The sequence below is a fragment of the Carcharodon carcharias genome, chromosome 22 (assembly GCF_017639515.1).
Source record: "Carcharodon carcharias isolate sCarCar2 chromosome 22, sCarCar2.pri, whole genome shotgun sequence".
Classification (NCBI taxonomy): domain Eukaryota; kingdom Metazoa; phylum Chordata; class Chondrichthyes; order Lamniformes; family Lamnidae; genus Carcharodon; species Carcharodon carcharias.
Window position 1 is genome coordinate 35061669 of NC_054488.1, and position 18219 is coordinate 35079887.

Below are 18219 nucleotides of genomic sequence, written 5' to 3' on the forward strand. Positions count from 1 at the left end.
CCTGGCACTTTCCACATGAAACTGCCAGTGGATAAAAAATCTGTCTGGACTTAATTATTCTGAGACATTGATGTCTATCTCTACTACTCTTCTGTGAGATAAAACAGCAAAGACTGTTCATGGGAAGAACATGCAGCTATCATTCAGCCCATCCAAATAATAAAATGATGTTGACAGACTCTTTTCTTCAAAAAGAAATGCTATTGCCAATAACATTAAAATGAGACTTAGTTAATCTAAATAAAAGGTAAAGTGCTTTTTATTTCCTGTTAATAATGAAGTATCAGACTTCTAATTATGCAAATTTATCTCACACTGGTTTGAGACCTGTAATATCCATGGTTATACCAGATTCAGGCAGAATGTTTGTGGATGTGCATGAAGGAAAGTATTTGAATATGGATGCAAATAGTGATTTTTCCAATTCTAAACGGCAATCACAGGGATTTGAATATCTTTTGAAACTAATTTTTGTTTAATTTTATGTTGCTACCAAGAATGAAAGAACAGTAAAAACTGGGAAATAAGCATACTGGTCCGAACTGTTTTTTGCTTTTGGGCAGCTAGAGGTGGGCATTGAATATTTACATTTTTAAGGGTTTCTTTGTTCATCAAGGTAGCGTTCCCAATTTTTGATTACATATCATGGGGTTATTTGGTGATAAAGTAATTTTTATGGTTGTGAATGGCACACAAAACAGCTGTATATATAATTAGCATAATATTCACATATCAGGCTATAGACTAAATTCATGGACAAATATGAATCGTCGTTTGGTAGTACAGAACTTGAATATTGCTGAATAGAGAGACATGTGGCCAAAGCTTTTTATCTTATACTCATCAGGGCAAATGCTAGAATGTCAAATTTCAAACAATCTCAACAATTTATACTGTAGGAGAAAAGGGCGTTGATTGGTTAGCAAGTCAGTTAATTGGGTGAGGCGGGGAACTATGGGCACCCCAAGCTCTCAGCTAATTCAAAAAAGGTACAAGACTTGAACATATCCCTACGTATGAAGATGTGGTCTCTTCTAGCAAGGGTAAATGAGTCATGTTTTAAGCTCAATTGATTATCTTAAATTGGTTATTAGTGTAGCTATTAGCACATTCCAGATTGTTCAGCAAGTGCAATCCAATCACGGAGTCACATCCAACTGTAGACGTTTTGGGTTTTGCAAGTATGTGCTGGTTGAGTACAGCCTGTACTCTGCCTATTACCGACAACCAAATGAACATGCTGTTTGATTCGATAAGCTAATTGATGTGACATACGGCCTGCGTGCCTGGCATCGCACTAGCACTAAGATTGATACATAGCATTGCTCATTTGTGTGGTAGGTAGAACATCTTTTTGGATGGTGGCAGTATCCTGTTAGTGGAAAATACCACTCGCATTGCTGCTGCATGCTAGTGGCATGAAACGGCTTGCTTAACCTGTTGTTTTGAATCTGCAGCCACATGTAAGGATTTTCTTACACGTCCTTAATACACTCCATGCTCTGATTTACCTTTGAGATGGAGTAGTATAACGCATTCCCTTTCCCTGACATGCTAGTTGATAAAACCGCCAGTGGGTTTTCTGTTACTGTCTACTGCAAGTCTACCTTCATGGTCAGTATAAAAATTGGGATTCATAAAGCTCCATGTACTACACAAGAGTGGCCTTATCAGCAGTCTTGTAGTAGGGCCCTAGGCATTTTCTCACCTTGCAAGCTTGGCACAGAAATAGAGCCCATCAAAGCTATCCTGCAGGACAGTGGCTATCCTGATCAGATCATTGTTCATTGTGTATCACATGAACTCATAAGTGGGCCAAAGGTTGCCACTTTTGTCCTGAAGGTGCCCTGTCTACCTCCAATTACCTTGGAAAGGCAACGTATCTCAAAAATTGAAACAACAGGTTAAGCTAGCTATTTCACAGTACTACTATGCAGTGGCTACGCAAGTGGTATTTTCTACTAACAGGATGCTGCTGTCAGTCCAAAAGGAAGTTCTGCCTACCACGTAATTGAGCAATGGCATGTATGAATTTCAGTGCCAGTGCGATGCCAAATATGCAGACAGTACACCTCAACAATTGGCTGATCGAATCGAACAGCATGTTCCTTCAGTTGTTCATATTTAAGCCAAGCATAGACTACTCAATCAGTCCGCACTTGTGAAATCCAAAAGAAAAGGTCTACTGTTAATGTGCTTCTATGATGGGCAGCACTTGCTGAACAATACAGTGCGTGCTAATAGCTACACTAACGACCAATTTAAGATAATGATTTTGTAATGTGGGCCGTTTATCTCTGCAAGAAGCAACATACATTCATTCTCTGCAAGCAAAAGGAATATGTTCAAGCCATGTGTTTTTTTTTTGAATTACCGGAGAGCTTAGGAGCCTACAGTTCCTTGTTAATTTCTCAATGGCACTGCCTCAGCCTATCAGAGGCAACTTGCCAACCAATCAGCATCCTTTTCTCTTGTAGTATAAATTGTTGAGATTGTTTGAAATTGGCATTCTTGCATTTGTCCTGATGAGTGCAAGATGAAAAGCTTTGGCAATATATCTCTCTCTCTTCAGCAATATACAAAGATGAATATTCAAAGCACATGTTACTAATGTGAATTATTCGGTTTCTATTCCACACCACATTGGTTTAAAGGCACAATTTCAGTGGAAGGTAAATTTAGATCTACACAGTGTGCCATGGGATTTATTGTTCTTGGTTGTTGTTTAAAAAAATTTTTGCTATTGCAGAGTATCCTTTATTTCAAGCCAGAAAGGTAATTAATGTGAGAGGCGAAGGCAACCAGTGCAAAGTCAAAAACATATAAATAACATTGCTTAAAGAATGGAGAAAGACTCAAATGTACTTGAAATTTAAAAGAAAATCTGCTGCTCTTAAAATGATTGTGCAAAATAGCTCTCTGGTTATATCTAGTCATTATCTCATTGCTGTTTGTGGGACGTTGCTCTCCACAGACAAGTTGTTGTCTTTCCCTACATTACCAAAGTCATTATGTTTCATAAGTATTTCTAAAGCACTTCCCAGTCAAGAGAGGTCCTACGATCATGAAAGACTATATAAATACAAGTTAACTCTTTGAGGATTTAAAAAAATTTTGGAACATGCTAAAAAATATTCGCTTTCATCAAGAATATGTGTATTTAAAATTTTGAATACTTCATACTACTGCAATGTTTAGTTTAAGAAAAATCACCAAATGGTTAGCTGTTACTTTGGGATGCAACCATCACATCGATTAACCTTTTTGAAAGTGTGCTGTGGTCTTTTTATATTTGCACCCCTGCCATGTGTTAGAGGTGTGGTTAGAATTAAATGAAGCCATTCAGCCCATGTGTCTGTGCTAGCTTTGTATTGGAGCAATCCAGAATTAACCTCACTAACCTAGTCCCCCTATAGCTCTCTACGGAACCACAAATGTTTACAGCATAAAGAAACCCATCTGTTGCAAAGGTGGATTTAAACTATTACAGATCAATTAAATAAATTAGCCGTTTTCATTTTTATATGCTGATTCTAGCATTCATCAATGTATTTTTATTAAAACCTTTGAAAACTTGTGAAATGACTGCTTTAATGGCTCTTGATGATCCATTAGAAGGTGCCTATCCTTTCAGTGCTTTGTGTAACAATGTTGAGGATAATTTTCACTGATGCTTTGACGAACAGCTGGTGCTTGGAGTAGAAGCTGATGCAAGGGAAATTGAAATAAGTAACTCAAGAAACTAGCTTCATGTATCCAGTTATGATGAGTGAACTGTGTTACATGAATTGCATCATGAGACTAAAGCAGATTATTGGCTTGGTTAATTAACCATCTGTTCTTTTAAGGGGGCAGCAAACAGGAGTCTACAGCTCTGTAATATGTGATTTTTTTTCTTGTTGTTTATTTGTAGAACCAAGTTATTAATGGGTTTAAGTTTGCCTTTTCCATAGACCTTTGAAGCATTTTCTTTTATACTTGCACTTTTTTTCAACTAAATTTTCTGCACTTTTTTTCCATCCTTCACCTTGTCCCCAGAAATATACTAGTTCATTGCTAGGCTAGTGTTGCAGTTAGTCTCGTAGTCTGGACATTCAACCATAGAGCTTTGACAGTGGATGCTGGCAGGTCACATGACTATCACTGAAGAATACCTATAATCAGAGCGCACTTTCAGCAGAAGTTATTGGGTACTAATCCGTTTTCTCCCTCATTCCAGCATATTGCTGACTCACTGCTACTGCTGTTCTTGCAGAGATCAGTTACCCCACAATAGACCAGGGGCTATGGGCCCTGACAATATTCTGGCAATAATACCTAAGACTTGGGCTCCAGAAATTGCCGTGCCCCCAGCCAAGCTGTTCCAGTACTGCTACAACACTGGCATCTACCCAGCTATGTGGAAAATTGCCCAGGTATGTCCTGTCCACAAAAAGCAGGACAAATCCAACCTGGCCAGATACTGTCCCATCAATCTACTCTCGATCATCAGTGACGGAAGGTGTCATCAATAGTGCTATCAAGCGGCACTTGCTTAGCAACAACTTGCTCACTGATGCCCGGTTTGGGTTCCACCAGGGCCTCTCAACTCCTGACCTCATTACAGCCTTGGGAGCTGAACTCCTGAGGTGAGGAGAGAGTGACTGCCCTTAACATCAAGGCTGCATTTGACCAAGTGTGGCATCAAGGAGCCCTACCAAAACTATAGTCAATGGGAATCAAGGGGAAAACACTCTGCTGGTTGGAGTCACACCTAGCACAAAGCAAGATGGTTGTGGTTGTTGGAGGTCAGTCATCTCACTTCCAGAATGTCACTGCAAGAGTTCCTCAGGATAGTGTCCTCAGCCCAACTATCTTAATCTGCTTCATCAATGACCTTCCTTCCATCATAAGGTCAGAAGTGGGGATGTTCGCTTATGGTGTACAGCACCATTCACGACTGCTCAGATAACGAAGCAGTCCATGTCCAAATGCAGCAAGACAATATCCAGGCTTGGGCAGACAAGTGGCAAGTAACATTCGCGCCACACAAGTATCAGGCAATGACCATCTCCAATGAGTGAGAATTTAACCATTGTCCCTTGATGTTCAATGACATTACCATCATGGTAAGCCCACATCCCGTTAATGAATAAAACAAAAAAGATCCAGGCACATTGTTGGTCTATGTGGCTCATAGTCCTAAACTATCAAAGATTTGTGTACCTAATTATCCTTAATTGTGTTTTGCATGGCAGATTGCAGATCTCAAATGGTAATGTGATTTAATAATGGGCGGATTTGTCCCAGATTTACACCAAGCGCGGTAGCAGGCAGGAAAAGGATGTTTTACCCGCTGGCCGCAGTGGCGGATTTTCACACGGTATCATCCCAATCCCACTTTACTAATCATGCAAACCCGGGAAACACGCAGTTTCGCTTGCTGGCGGCCTCTGATTCACCCGCTACACCCTTTGTTCCTTTGTTTTACCCTAAATTAAAGAGAATTCTGAGTCCACATTGCTATTGCTGCACAGAATGGGTAAGAATGCCACTTAAGATTTATGCATCACCTGGAAAGCACTACCATGTTCAAGTTCTGACGTGGAACAAAAATTTAGATCTGAGCAAATGTATGTCAAACATTTTGTTAAACTAAAGGTAACCAAATGAAACCAATGATTTAGCATAGTGCAGTATGCGATTTACGAAAAACAGAATTTGGAGCTCGTGCAGTGGACATTTATAATGAACCATTAAAGAGGTTTTTTTGTACACTGCAACAATCTGGAGCTGTAACTATACTTGTTCTTGGTTGACTGTGAGTTGAAGCTCATGGAAACATGGTGTTATTAATGTTCGTACTCATTACATGTTGATTGAGCAACTGAAAAATGTTTAGTTATGTACTTTAACTGTGATGGTTAAAAGCAGTTTAACTCCCGCATACAAAACACACACTCTAACCCTACCTCTTTTTCTTTCTGACCTGGATTAGTTTTTTTTTCACTTTAAAATTTGTGGTTACCTGGATATCCAGATTCCATGCTGCTGTCAAAAAAATTAAGGGCTTCATCCTTACAGTTTTTGTATAGAATTGGAAGAGAGAGATCTCTATAGAAGTGGAAAAGTTGCGGTGTTCTACAGGGAATTGTGTCCTGTGTCTTTTCCCCTCCGAATGGTGAGCATTAATAAAGTCTGTTGTTTGAATAACTTCAAGCACATTACTGCAAAACTAATTTATTGTAAGAAAGCTGAGTATTTGGCCCAAGTAACCAAGGTTTCTTCAGTAGAGATCGATACCAGGATTTATTCATGCCAAGCATGAAGCAATATTTTTTAATATTGTATTTTGCCAAATTTCAGCTTAGATCATAATTTCAATCTCCCTTTCAATTTGGAAATCCTGGTAATTCATCTGGAGCATTAACCTTTTTTCTACTGAAATTTATTATTTTTGGCGACAGTTCTTATGCAAACTAGTGTCCACAGAAACAAATGTCTGGTACTTTGCATTAAAACTGTCATAGCATTATTACCTTCATCCCATATGTACTGCTCTTGTATATTACAATTCCTACTGCTGCTACTGTCATTCTTTCTTTTAAATGCACTGTCATCACTGCCCTCTTCAAAAAATAAACCCATGTTTGATCCCTCTGACCTTGAAAACTACCACTTTATCACCAGCCTTCCTTTCTTCTCAAGTCCTTGAATGTGTTCTCACCTCCCAAATCCATTTCCTGCAGTTCCATGTTTGATCCTCCTCAATCAGGTTCCATCTTTTTGTCACAGCACTGGAACGCCTCTAATCAGTCACAAATAACATTTTCTGTGGCCTCATTACTCTGTCCCTTTTTATTACCGTCAACCTGTCTGTAGCCTTTGAGACAATTGATCATGCCATCCTCCTCTGTCAACTGAGTGAGATTACCCTTGCCGAGTTTCGCTCTTCAGTATCCAGTTTTAACCAGAGAATCTCCTGCAATGTTTTCTCTTGCCCTGCATTGTTGCCTCTGGAGCTTCCCAAAGGATCGATCTTTGACTCTCTCCAACTTATTTGCTTGCTGACCCTCGATGAAATCATCCAAGGATGTGATGTCTGGTTACACATGATGACCCAAAAGCAGCCTACTTCTACGTCCCATCACCCACTTTTCCCTATGGCCTTAGTCCATCTTCTGCTGAATCTCTGTCTGCACTTTTACCTCCTGATTCAGCTATTTCAATGTACTTCTGACCAGCCCCCTATCTTCTAACTTCCATGAGCTTGAGCTCATCCAAAATTCTGCTGATCATATCCTAAATTGCACCTAGTTCTGTGACCCATTGTGTTTGCTGATTTACATCGGCTCGTAAACTACCTGTGCCTTGATTTTAAAATTCATGAGACAAATGGAGACATTGAGGGTAGCAAGCAGGACAAGCTAGTGGCAGATGGCCCTAGTGGGCGAGGGGTTGGGGGGAAGGGATTGAAATGGGCTAAAAGGTGGGGATAAAACAATAGATCGAAATAAATTTTAAAATAGGAGGGAAAAGAAAAACATACTTGTAAAAAAAAAAAGTATAAATTATTGAAAAAAGGGGGATTGGAAATGGGGTGGGGATGAAGGAGAGAGTTCATGATCTGAAATTGTTGAACTCTGTATTAAGTCCAGAAAACTGTAAAGTGCCTAGTCGGAAGATGAGGCACTGTTCCTCCAGTTTGTGTTGAGCTTCACTGGAACATTGCAGCAGGCCAAGGACGGACATGTGGGCATGACGGGGTGATGTGTTGAAATGGCAAGTGACAGGGAGGTCTGGGTGATGCTTGCGGACAGACCAAAGGCGTTCCGCAAAGCAGTCACCCAGTCTGCGTTTGGTCTCTCCAATGTAGAGAAGACTGCATTGGGAGCAGCGAATGCAGTAGACTAAATTGAGGGAAATGCAAGTGAAATGCTGCTTCACTTGAAAGCAGTGTTTGGGCTCTTGGACGGTGAAGAGGGGGTAAGTAAAGGGGCAGGTGTTGCACCTTCTGCGGTTGCGTGGGAAGGTGCCGTGGGAGGGGGTTGAGGTGTTGGAGGAGTGAACCAGGGTGTCCCGGAGGAAAATATCTTTGCGGAAAGCTGCCAAAAAGAATGATTGCTAGCATAAAGGGGAATCCAAAAGTCTTTGATAGGCAAATAAATAGCAGAAGAGGATAGTAAGAGAATGGGCAGGTGGATTAGAGACCAAAAAGAGGATCTATGCATGGCGGCAAAGGGTATGTCTGAGGTACTGAATGAATACTTTGCATCATTACCAAGGAAGAAGAAACTGCTGGAGCCCTGGTAAAAAGAGGAAGTAGTTAAGACCCTGGATGGGCTAATACATAATAGAGGAGGTATTATTTGTTTGAATGTGCATTCACACTACTATATATTTCAATGTGCCTTGCTGTTTGTGGGATCAGCACATGATGGGTTAAAACTGTTTTCAGTTCTGCTTTGTAAAAGGTGAGAAGCTTCAAAAAATGGCAGTCAGTCAAGGGTTTGGGACATTCTACCATGGTGATAAAATTGTTGGGAAAAATTGACTAAAATGAGTGTATCTACTTTGCTCCAACACAAGAAATAAGAGCAGGTGTACGGCCTGTTGAGCCTGCTCCATTGTTCAGTCTGATCATGGCTGATCTTGGGCTTCAACTCCATTTTCCCACATGCTCCCCATATCCCTTGATTCCCTGGGACACCAAAAATTGATCTGTCCCAGCCTTAAATGTGTTCAGTGGAGCATCCACAAGCCTCTGGGATAGAGAATTCCAAGGATTCACAACCTTTTGAGTGATGAAAATTCTCCTCCTCTGTCCTAAATGATTGGCACCTTATCACAAAAACGTAACCCTCTTGTTCCTAGATTCCCCAGGCAGGGAAAACAATGGCCGAGATTTTCTGGCCCTGTTGTGGGCAGGACCCACAGAGGGCACAGCCAGAAGTTCATTGACTTGCGGTGGGACCGGAAGATCCTGGCGGTGGGTGGGTGCGGAAAATCCCGCCCAATGCCTCAGTATCTACCCTTTCAAGCCCCTTTTATAATCTTGAATGTTTGAATGAGATCACCTCTCTTGTAGACCCAATTTACTCAGCCTCTCATAGGACAACCCTCCCATCTCAGGAATCAATCTGCTGTGAACCTTCACTGTATTGCCTCCAATGCAAGTATATCCTTAAACATGGAGACCAAAATTGCACAACTTTCCAGGTATGGTCTCACCAAAGCCCCATACAATTGTAGTAAGACTTCTTTATTCTTGAATTCCAATTCCCTTGCAATAAAGGCCAACATATGATTTGCTTTAATAATTACTTCTTGCTTCCACATGCTAACTTTTTGTGTTATTTGTACGAGTTCATCCAAGTCTCTCTGGATGTCAACATTTACAAGTTTCATACCTTGTAAAAAAAAAAAATTCTATTCTTACAGTCAAAGTGAATAACCTCACACTTCCACATATTATACTCCATCTGCCACCTGTTATCCGCTCACTTAACCTGTCTACATCTCTTTGCAGCCTCTTTGTGCTATCTTCACAGTTTGCATTCCCACTTAGCTTTGTATCGTCAGCAAATGTAAATACATTATTCTGTCTCTTTGCCTAAGTCAATAAATATAGATTGTAAATAGCTGAGGCCCCAGCACTGATCCTTGCAGCACTCAAGCCATAGTCTGCACAGTTAAAATGCCCTATTTATCCCTACTCTCTGCTTCCTGTCCATTAACCAATCCTCTCTCCATGCTACTATATCACACCCAGCTCCATGAGCCATTATTTTGTGTGTTAACCTTTTTATGTGGCACCTTATTGAATGCTTTTTGGAAATCCAAATATACGACATCTACTTATTCCCCTTTATCTACTCTAAGAGTCACCTCAAAAAACTCTAATAAATTTGTCAAATAGGATTCCCTTCCTTCAAACCTTGTTGACTTGTTCTAACCATACTATGGTTTTCTAAGTGCGTTGTTAAGATTTCCCTAATAATAGATCTGAGCACTTTCTGGAATTCTGATGTCAGACTCACTGCTTCTCGTTCTGTTTTCTGTCTCCCTCCTTTCTTGAATAGTAGTGTTATATTTGTTAACATCCAGTCTGCTGGGACTGTTCCAGAATCTAGAGAATTTTGGAGAATCATAGAAGCTGGAGCTGTTCTCTGGAGAAGAGAAGGTTGAGAGAAGATTTGATAGGGGTGCTTCAAGTCATGAGGGGTCGAGACAGAGAGAAATTATTCCCATTGGCTGAAGGGTAGAGAACTAAAGGACACAGATTTAAGGTGATTGATAAAAGAGCTAAAGGTGACATGAAGACTTTTTTTAGCACAGTGCGTGAGTGCATTCCAGATGCCAACATCTGAGGGGTAATGGAGGCAGATTCAATTGTGGTTTTCAGGAGTGAATTGGATAAGCATCTGAAGGAAGAGAAAATTGCAAGGCCAGAGGGAAAGGGCAGAGAGGGGGGAGTGAAATAAATTGCCCTTGCAGAGAGCTGACATGAGCTTGATAGGCCAAACGGCCGCCTTCTGCCTTGTAACAATTCCATGATACTTGGATGAAACTTGCATGTCTCAACATGAATGTGTTCCAATATATTAATGTATTATGTAAAGCCTGAACTCCAAATTTGAGTGATTCACAATATGGTTGTGGTAGGTAAGTTAGTAGAAACACTAATAATAACTGACAGATAAAAGACCCTCTGGCCCATCCAGCCTGTCCCACATAATTACACCAAACACTCCTCACTCATAAAATGTAAAGGTTTCAATGATCACTCAACTACCAGTTTTAATTCTTATTTTCATTTGCAATGTCTTGAAACAATTTAATATTACAAATGGACATGGCAATGTAGAATAATAGATCCTTATTGAACAGTATATTTGCACTGCTCTTTTAGTACCAATAGACAACAATTTACAATTCTACAATGCTTCTTGAGCAGGGGTGGAGGTAGATTCAGTCATGGCTTTCAAAAAGGGAATTGGATAAGCACCTGAAGAGAGGAAACTGCAGGGCCATGGGGAAAGGGTGGAGAGTGAAAATTCTTTGCACTGTAGAATTCAGAACAGTGGGTGGAAAGTTTAACAATGAGGAGTAGGTTGCGGAATAAAGGGCACAATAGAAGATAAGTGTTTTAGAGATTTTTTTTAAACCGAGAGGATGGGAAGAGCTAAATAGAGAGTTTTCCAAATGTGGGGCCATCAATTGTGAAGAAGTGGAAAACAGCAAAATGCTTGGTGTTGGAGGCTACATGCAGTCATTTCAAAAATAGGCCAAAAATTTAAGTCAACTCCCTTGGGATTCTGTTCTTGTCAAGAGAGAGTGAAACAGAAAGGTGGTCATCAAGGCTTTCCATCTCCGGCTTTTCCCTCTCGGGAGCCCTGGCAGCCACTTCAGGCTCTTGCAGCACTGCTTTCTGTAACCAAGTTGGCAATCACAGACAAAGTCAACAGCCCTGTCATAACCTGCTCCCCTGAACAAATGTTAACAGCAGAAAGGTCCCCAGATTTCACAGCACTCTCGTGAGATTGCGAGTGAGGCTGAATTTGACCAAGAAATTGCTCCTCTCCTGATTAATTTGCAGGAGTTGGCATGTCTGAAACCTTTCCCGGCCCTGCAAGAATTCTGCATTTCTTCAACTCTGGTCTGTTAAGTATCCCCCAATTCTTTCACCCCATTTGGCTCTAAACCTTGGAATTCTGCCCCTAAACCTCACTGTCTTTCTCTCTCACCCTTTAAGACACTCCTTAAAACCAATCTCTGACCAAACCTTTAGTCACAATATCTCCTTGTTTGACTGTCAGTCCTTGTCTGATTATGCTCCTTTAAAATGCCTTGCATCTTTCACTATGTTAAAGATGTTATAAGAATGCAAGTTGCCATTGTGTGGAACATTTTGTTTGTATTACTGTAGAAATGAATGACATAATCCCATGCAGCTGTTGTATTAGTAATATGATTTGACTATGCAAATTCCAAAACACAAGAAATTAGTCCACAAATTGAAGAAAGGCTTCTCAATGTTTTCTGTTTGTGTTCAAATGTGCTGGTTGTGTCTTGAATGCATAAATTGTTTTCAGTTTCTTCTGCACTGCTGATTGATGTAGCAGCTGTGAGCTGCTCATAATTCTGCAGAACCTGATGGCGCCTAAAGCTTCAGGCTTAGTTTAAAATGCAATCTGGATAACAAGAGCTGTGGCCTAGCAACCAAGTTGCAAGTGTGTGTTCAATGCTGTTAAAGATAGGCAGCTTTCCATGACTTTCAGCTCACCTTGGCAAGTCTACAGCAAAATGAATTTTCCTGCCTGGGTCTGTCTGTCTTGCAAACGCAGTTATAATTTACAGTCAGACAAGCAATGAAGGCATTTTGTTTGCTGAGCTGTTGTTCATACTAGCCTGCATGGACGTTGGCATATGTTGACAAGCTGTAGCTAAACCACGAAGCGTGCCTTTCCACCCAGGGACTTCAGAATGTTCATGTGGGTGTGTTCTAGCAAGCACTAAGTATAGCAGACTAAATGTGTTTTACGGTGAAAGTGCTTTTTTTTTAAACAGCATTTTCAAACAATAGACTTCATGATTAATGATTTCTTTTTTAATGCTTAGTTCCAATGTGGACTAGGTTAGACAGTAAAGCTTGAAACTGGCATAAAGCCCATGTATTAGTTCTATATTGAACGTTAGTGCTGTAGTGGTATGCCAAACGATGCCTGATGTTTTTAAACGGCATAAAACAGAGGCTTATTTGCATGCAGCCAACCAATGAATGCGGTTGTTTTTTTGGCTGACTTTCAAAAAACCAGCTAGTGCTAATTGCATTGCCAGAAGAAAATGTTTTGTGACAGTTAAAGAATTTAAAGAAAGGAAGAGGTTTAATGTCATCAGTAATTAGATAATCAAGCTAGATTCTTTGTCGCTGATATCTTAATATTGAATCCCATCTCAGAAGGGCATTTCCAAGCAGGGGAGGGCTGAGCAAGTGCAGGTTGTCAGCAGCATACACTACACAAGAGTAGTTTTTCTGGCATGTAGACAGGATGAGGCTTAAACAGTACACAGACGACATATTGAAACAGAGAGCACAGGCGAGCGTAGGTGCAGACATGAAGGCAACTTTGCACAAAATGTAGCGTTTCCTAGGATGGTTGGGCGTCACCTTCAGTCAGGTATTTTTCACAGCAGTCCCCTGTAGAGCAGAAAAATGCCAAATAATCGCTGCTTTGTTCTCTGAATCTATTGCATTACATTAGAAAGCTGCTGCATACAATCTGAAGTAGCTGGCTGTTAAAACTGAGAAAATGGCGTCCTAACACTGAGTTGTTTGTTAAAGGAATACTGTATCTTGCAGAAACACAGTAATAAAATGTCAGTTCACAAATGTTTTTGCTTTAGTGCTTCTCATTTTTGAAAATTGCTTTTTGTCTCTCAAAGCTTCAGCTGTCAATAATGTACAGAGATAAGACTTGTCAGTCAGCCTCTGTCCCTTTAGTCTCAGACAAAAATGCATCTTTTTAAACTAACTAAAGCAGCTAAGGGGTATATTCAGGTTTGATACTTTATAATCTTAATAGAATAATAATGCCTTAGACTAATGAAAAATTATATATAAACCTTTTGTACATGGTGGTGTTGATATTTATATATGGCATGAATGGTGTTAAGTCACTTGTGTTTCTATATAAAATAGTGTAAGTTTTAGCATTACATTTTAATAACATCAAGTTATAAGTAATTCTGATTAGTGGCCATGCTAGTAAAGCTGTGGAATTTTTTTTATGATCTGCATAAAATTATGAATAATATAGTTGATAGAAAAAGCTATGGTTTTCTTACAACATGCAATTACGAATATACTTTTAATTGATCTCTCAACTTTCTCTGTAAATGTTTATAAAACCAAATATTTTGTAAGAAAAATGTGGCTTGAAGTAAAAAGTCCTTTGATACTGATCCATGTAAAGCACAAGGTCAAAGGTACTGTCCCTGGTTTGTGCTTAGTTAACTGATTGTTGCTGAAGCACTGCAATAAGTGTTGGTGTCCCTGGGCGATGGACGATAAAATAAATTACGGTTCTCATTGATCATTATTGCAATGACCTATGCTGGAAAACAGTTGCATGTGTGGAGGTAACAGAGTGAAACTTGAAAAAAATCTCCCCAATAGTTGAATAGCCTGTTAATGCCCACTATTTTTGTGTGCACTTGATATAGCCATTTGTGTGTAGTGCCAGAAAGCTTAGATCAGTATTCTACCATTCTGTCTGTGGGAGAGGAAATGAGACAGTAGAGAAAATTAAAATGTTGGGGAGGCGAATGAAAACAAGCGTTTGAGCCCTGATTTTAAACCTGGAATGGTAGGTGAGAATGAGCAAGAGCCTGGGTCAATCATAATCAGGGGAGGGGAAAGCTCAGGGATTGGAAAAAGACCCAAGATTTCCTTGTTGGACCTGGAGGATAATACTCCTGCTCCTCCTGGACTACTAGAAGCCTTAAAATTATTTTAAAGGACACTTACCTGAGTTTCTTCTTGCTCATTGCTGACTGCCTTCAAATTTTGCTGATGGTTTCAAAGCCATATGGGCTTCTGATCCCAGGAATTAAAATGGCGTGCATGTCCCAATGATATAATTGGATCATGACCTGGGGCTACCCACTCTCTGGACCAGGCAGCCTTCCTGCATCAGATTTCATTAAGACAAGATGGTGGGGATAGAAGAAAATGTAAACCCTCCCCATCCTCCTGTTATATTTACTCACTGTCCACACTGTTCTCACTGGGTGGATGTTGTTTAAACTAGCCTCTTTTGTTTCTGTACACATTAAGAGACATTGGTATGGAGCAATGAAAGGAGTTAATTTTGGTTTCTCCTCTTTGCTGTCATGATATAGTTTGCTGAACTGGTGCAGTATCTCTTTCTCTTGAGCGGCTGTGTTTTTTCCACTCTTGGAATGTTCTGCTTTGTTTTGGAGAAAGCTTGCACTTAACCTTTGGGAATAGTTTATAGCACTGAAGAAATGACCCTGCTAGGGCTGCTTCAGCGAGAATTGTTTTTGATAGCCTGGAATACTTGAACAGTCACATCTGTTTAGTTTAATCCTGTTTTCTTTTGATATCTATTCAAGGCTTACATGTTCTAAACATCAAAATCCTGTATTACATTTCCACATGGAAGAATAGATTTAAAACAACTTCAAAGTGATGTAAATCAGCGGTGTTGCTATTAAGGTGCTGCTGCCTTATGACAATGCCTCAGTAATTGGTTTTAGCACTTTATCTATGTAAACATGTAATTTAATTTAAGTGTCTGAATATCTAAATGATCAATACTATTTTAAGATGCAGTCAGTGCTTAGAGAGCAGTGTAGTGCTTTGTCTTGGCACTTACCATCTGAGTGCTTCTAGTGATGTTGGTTTGTCAGTGAGCAGACAGTTTTTCTCAATTTTTCCCCTATAAATTGCTGCGGTTTCACTTGTTATTTATTGCAGTAGGTTTCAGAAGGGAAGCTGATCCGGTAGAAGAGGGTAGGCCTAACATTCTGTTGAGGTTCTCAATTTCAAAAAAATTCACTCCTCCCCAATATCATTGGTAAGAATATGTTGACGCTGCATTGTCATGTACTGTCTTTAAATGTAAAACCTGTCACTTTATTAATCTTTCACGCCTTTCTAAATCAAGGTGAAGGGTGGCTTTACTTAGCTTGCCAAAAAGGCTTGTGTGTAACTTCCAGGGTGTTCTCAGTGCTGCCTTCGAACTAGACTGTGGGAGGTGTATAAGTCTGAGACAGACAGTATGTAGCTTACAAGATATTAGGCTGATGCTCTACATAATGCATTGCCCATAAGATTAGAGGTTACCTGCCTTTATTTAGGCTGCCGCTTTACGTAATGTACAGCTTGCAAGATTTAAACATTACCATATGTTTAATAGTCTTGATCAGAGTTTCTAAATGGAAATGGAGAATTCTGATCATTGTGTAAATGGGAATATTAATAAACTATAAAAACCTCATGAGCAGAAATGATGGTAGATGCCTGCTTTAGATTTTCAGGGCAGGAGAATAGGTTGTACCAAGCGTTTGAGTCAGATAAGAGAATTGTAGTCAAGGTCAAATGCAGTTATTATAGGTGACTGCAATTTTGCGGGCCAAAATTAGAATTTAGCTAAAGGCTGAAATAGAAGCAAAAACAGGATAATGGACATAATATTGGATGACCTGGACCAGATAATAAAAAGATGGTAGAGACTGATGCACCTTGATAATAGTGACCATACACCAGTGGAGTTTAGGGTTAGGCTTACATTCAACAACGTGCATTCCATTAACATAGAAAAACATCCAAAGGCACTTCTCAGAAGCATGATCAAACAAAAATTGACATTGAACCAAGACGGAGATATTAAATATAGTAACCAAAGCCAAGTCAGAAAGATATGTTTTAAGGAGAGCCATAAAAGAGCAAAATAAGGGAAGAGATTCAGCAAAGGAATTCCAGAGCTTGGGGTCTAGACATTGAAGGCACAGTTGCCAATAACAGACTGAAGGAAATGGAGAGTGCAGAGAAGTCAGAGTTAAAGGCGTGCTGAGCTTTAGGAGTGTTATAGGAGGTTACATAAGAAATAAGAGCTGGAGTAAGGCATTTGGCCCTTGGAGCCTATTCCACCATTCAAAAAGACAGTGGCTGATTATTCTTCCTCAACTCCACCCTCCTGCACTATTTCATATCCCTTGACAGCCTCAGTACCCAAAATTCTAATCGGTCTTGGCCTTGAAACACTTGATGATAAAATAAATACTGGTGTAATAGGCTATGAAAGGGACAAAGAAATGATTCAAGGAAGTGACTGAATCTGAACTGCATATTTTAGTGTGCAAAATTCAAAGATGCAGAGTAAATGCTATGATATTTACAAATCTAATTTCTGAAAGAGCCTTACACAAGTCATGACCTCAGCATCATTTTGGAAATATTGGAAAGGCAATCTTAAACTGGAAAACTATGCAAGCATTGAAATGACATATCCTTCAAAGATTAGTACAAAATTTTGCAAGATTGTCACTTAAGGTGGCTTTTATATTGCAAGACCAATTTAGCCTTTTTCTCTACAAGCACAAGTATTAGATTTAACTTTTGTTTTCAGAGTACTACGTGAAATTTACATTCAGGAGTGGAAATGCTTTTTAAATTTATGAGCAAATGAACATTTTGATGGTGCTAAGGGAGTTTGAGTAGGAAATTCTCCCCAAGGCTAATGCTGTGTGTATCCTGGTGAGTAGCAGAAAATAGTTATATTGACCTAACCTGCAGGTTAGGTTGCTTCTTCAAGTGGAGCAAATGTTTAGGCCCTCCACCAGAAACATCGGTCAAAACTTGAAACAAGATGCACACCATATCTTTGTTAATGCGAAAACAAAATCATTGAGTGAGACAGGTAGAGAAATGGGAGGGAGGGATGAGGCCATTAAGGATTTCAAATTGAGAGTGAGAACTCTCAGCAGAAAATGAGTTGAGGTGGGGGTAGAGATTGGTGACATTACAGAGCTGGGTCTTTGTGATGGAGAAGATATAACAAGATGGACAGATTTGCATTTATATATCAACATCTGATAGGTTTCAGAAGCTTAATTTTGGTCAGAAAGGACACCAGGCTGTGAACAGTCTAGCTAGGAAGGCAGATGTAACTATGATGAGGATTATGGCAGATGCAAAGACAGTGTTTTTGGTCTTTCAGGTGTTTAATTGGAGTAAATTGCAGCTCATAGAGGATATGATGTTTCACGCGCAGCCTGATAGCGAAGAGGTGTTGGCAGGGTGGAGCTGGTAGTCGTCAGTATATATGTGAAAACTGACTTTTGTGTGTTTTGATGATATCAAGAGGCAGTATGTGGATGAGGAAGAGGAACCTTACAAAGATGGACTTTTGGGGGCCCTGAAGTAACTGAGTTCAACTTTAGTAGGTTTTGATGACTGAAGTAAGGAAACTGGACTGGCCAGCACTAGTGGGAAGCTAAAGGATGTAATCCTTCACATTGTGAGTTGCTGATTTTAACCATGGGAAGACCACATGCTTCCCCAGAAGTGCAAAGGGGCTGAGACTGTTCATTCAAGTTATTCTTGTACATCTATTAGCCTCTTTTTTTGAGTAGAAAGTTTTGACTTGTGATAAAGTGATAATTTGTTTCAGAATTTTGGAGAATTCACATTAAATGCTCAGTGTACCAAAA

The 18219-nt window shown here is 39.8% G+C and overlaps 1 protein-coding gene across 9 annotated transcripts in view; it reads left to right on the plus strand.

The window, feature by feature from the left end:
- LOC121293617 (trinucleotide repeat-containing gene 6C protein-like) overlaps window positions 1-18219 on the plus strand; it is a 229758-nt gene that overhangs the window by 135793 nt on the left and 75746 nt on the right. Inside the window, exon 1 of one of the 9 annotated variants that reach the window (XM_041216745.1) lies at window positions 13066-13160. The exons of the other annotated variants lie outside the window; for them this stretch is intronic. Within the exon in view, the coding sequence (XP_041072679.1) occupies window positions 13136-13160 (25 nt within the window). The 5' untranslated portion in view covers window positions 13066-13135. Of the gene's footprint in view, window positions 1-13065; window positions 13161-18219 lie in introns of those variants that run through there. 9 annotated transcript variants of the gene reach the window in all.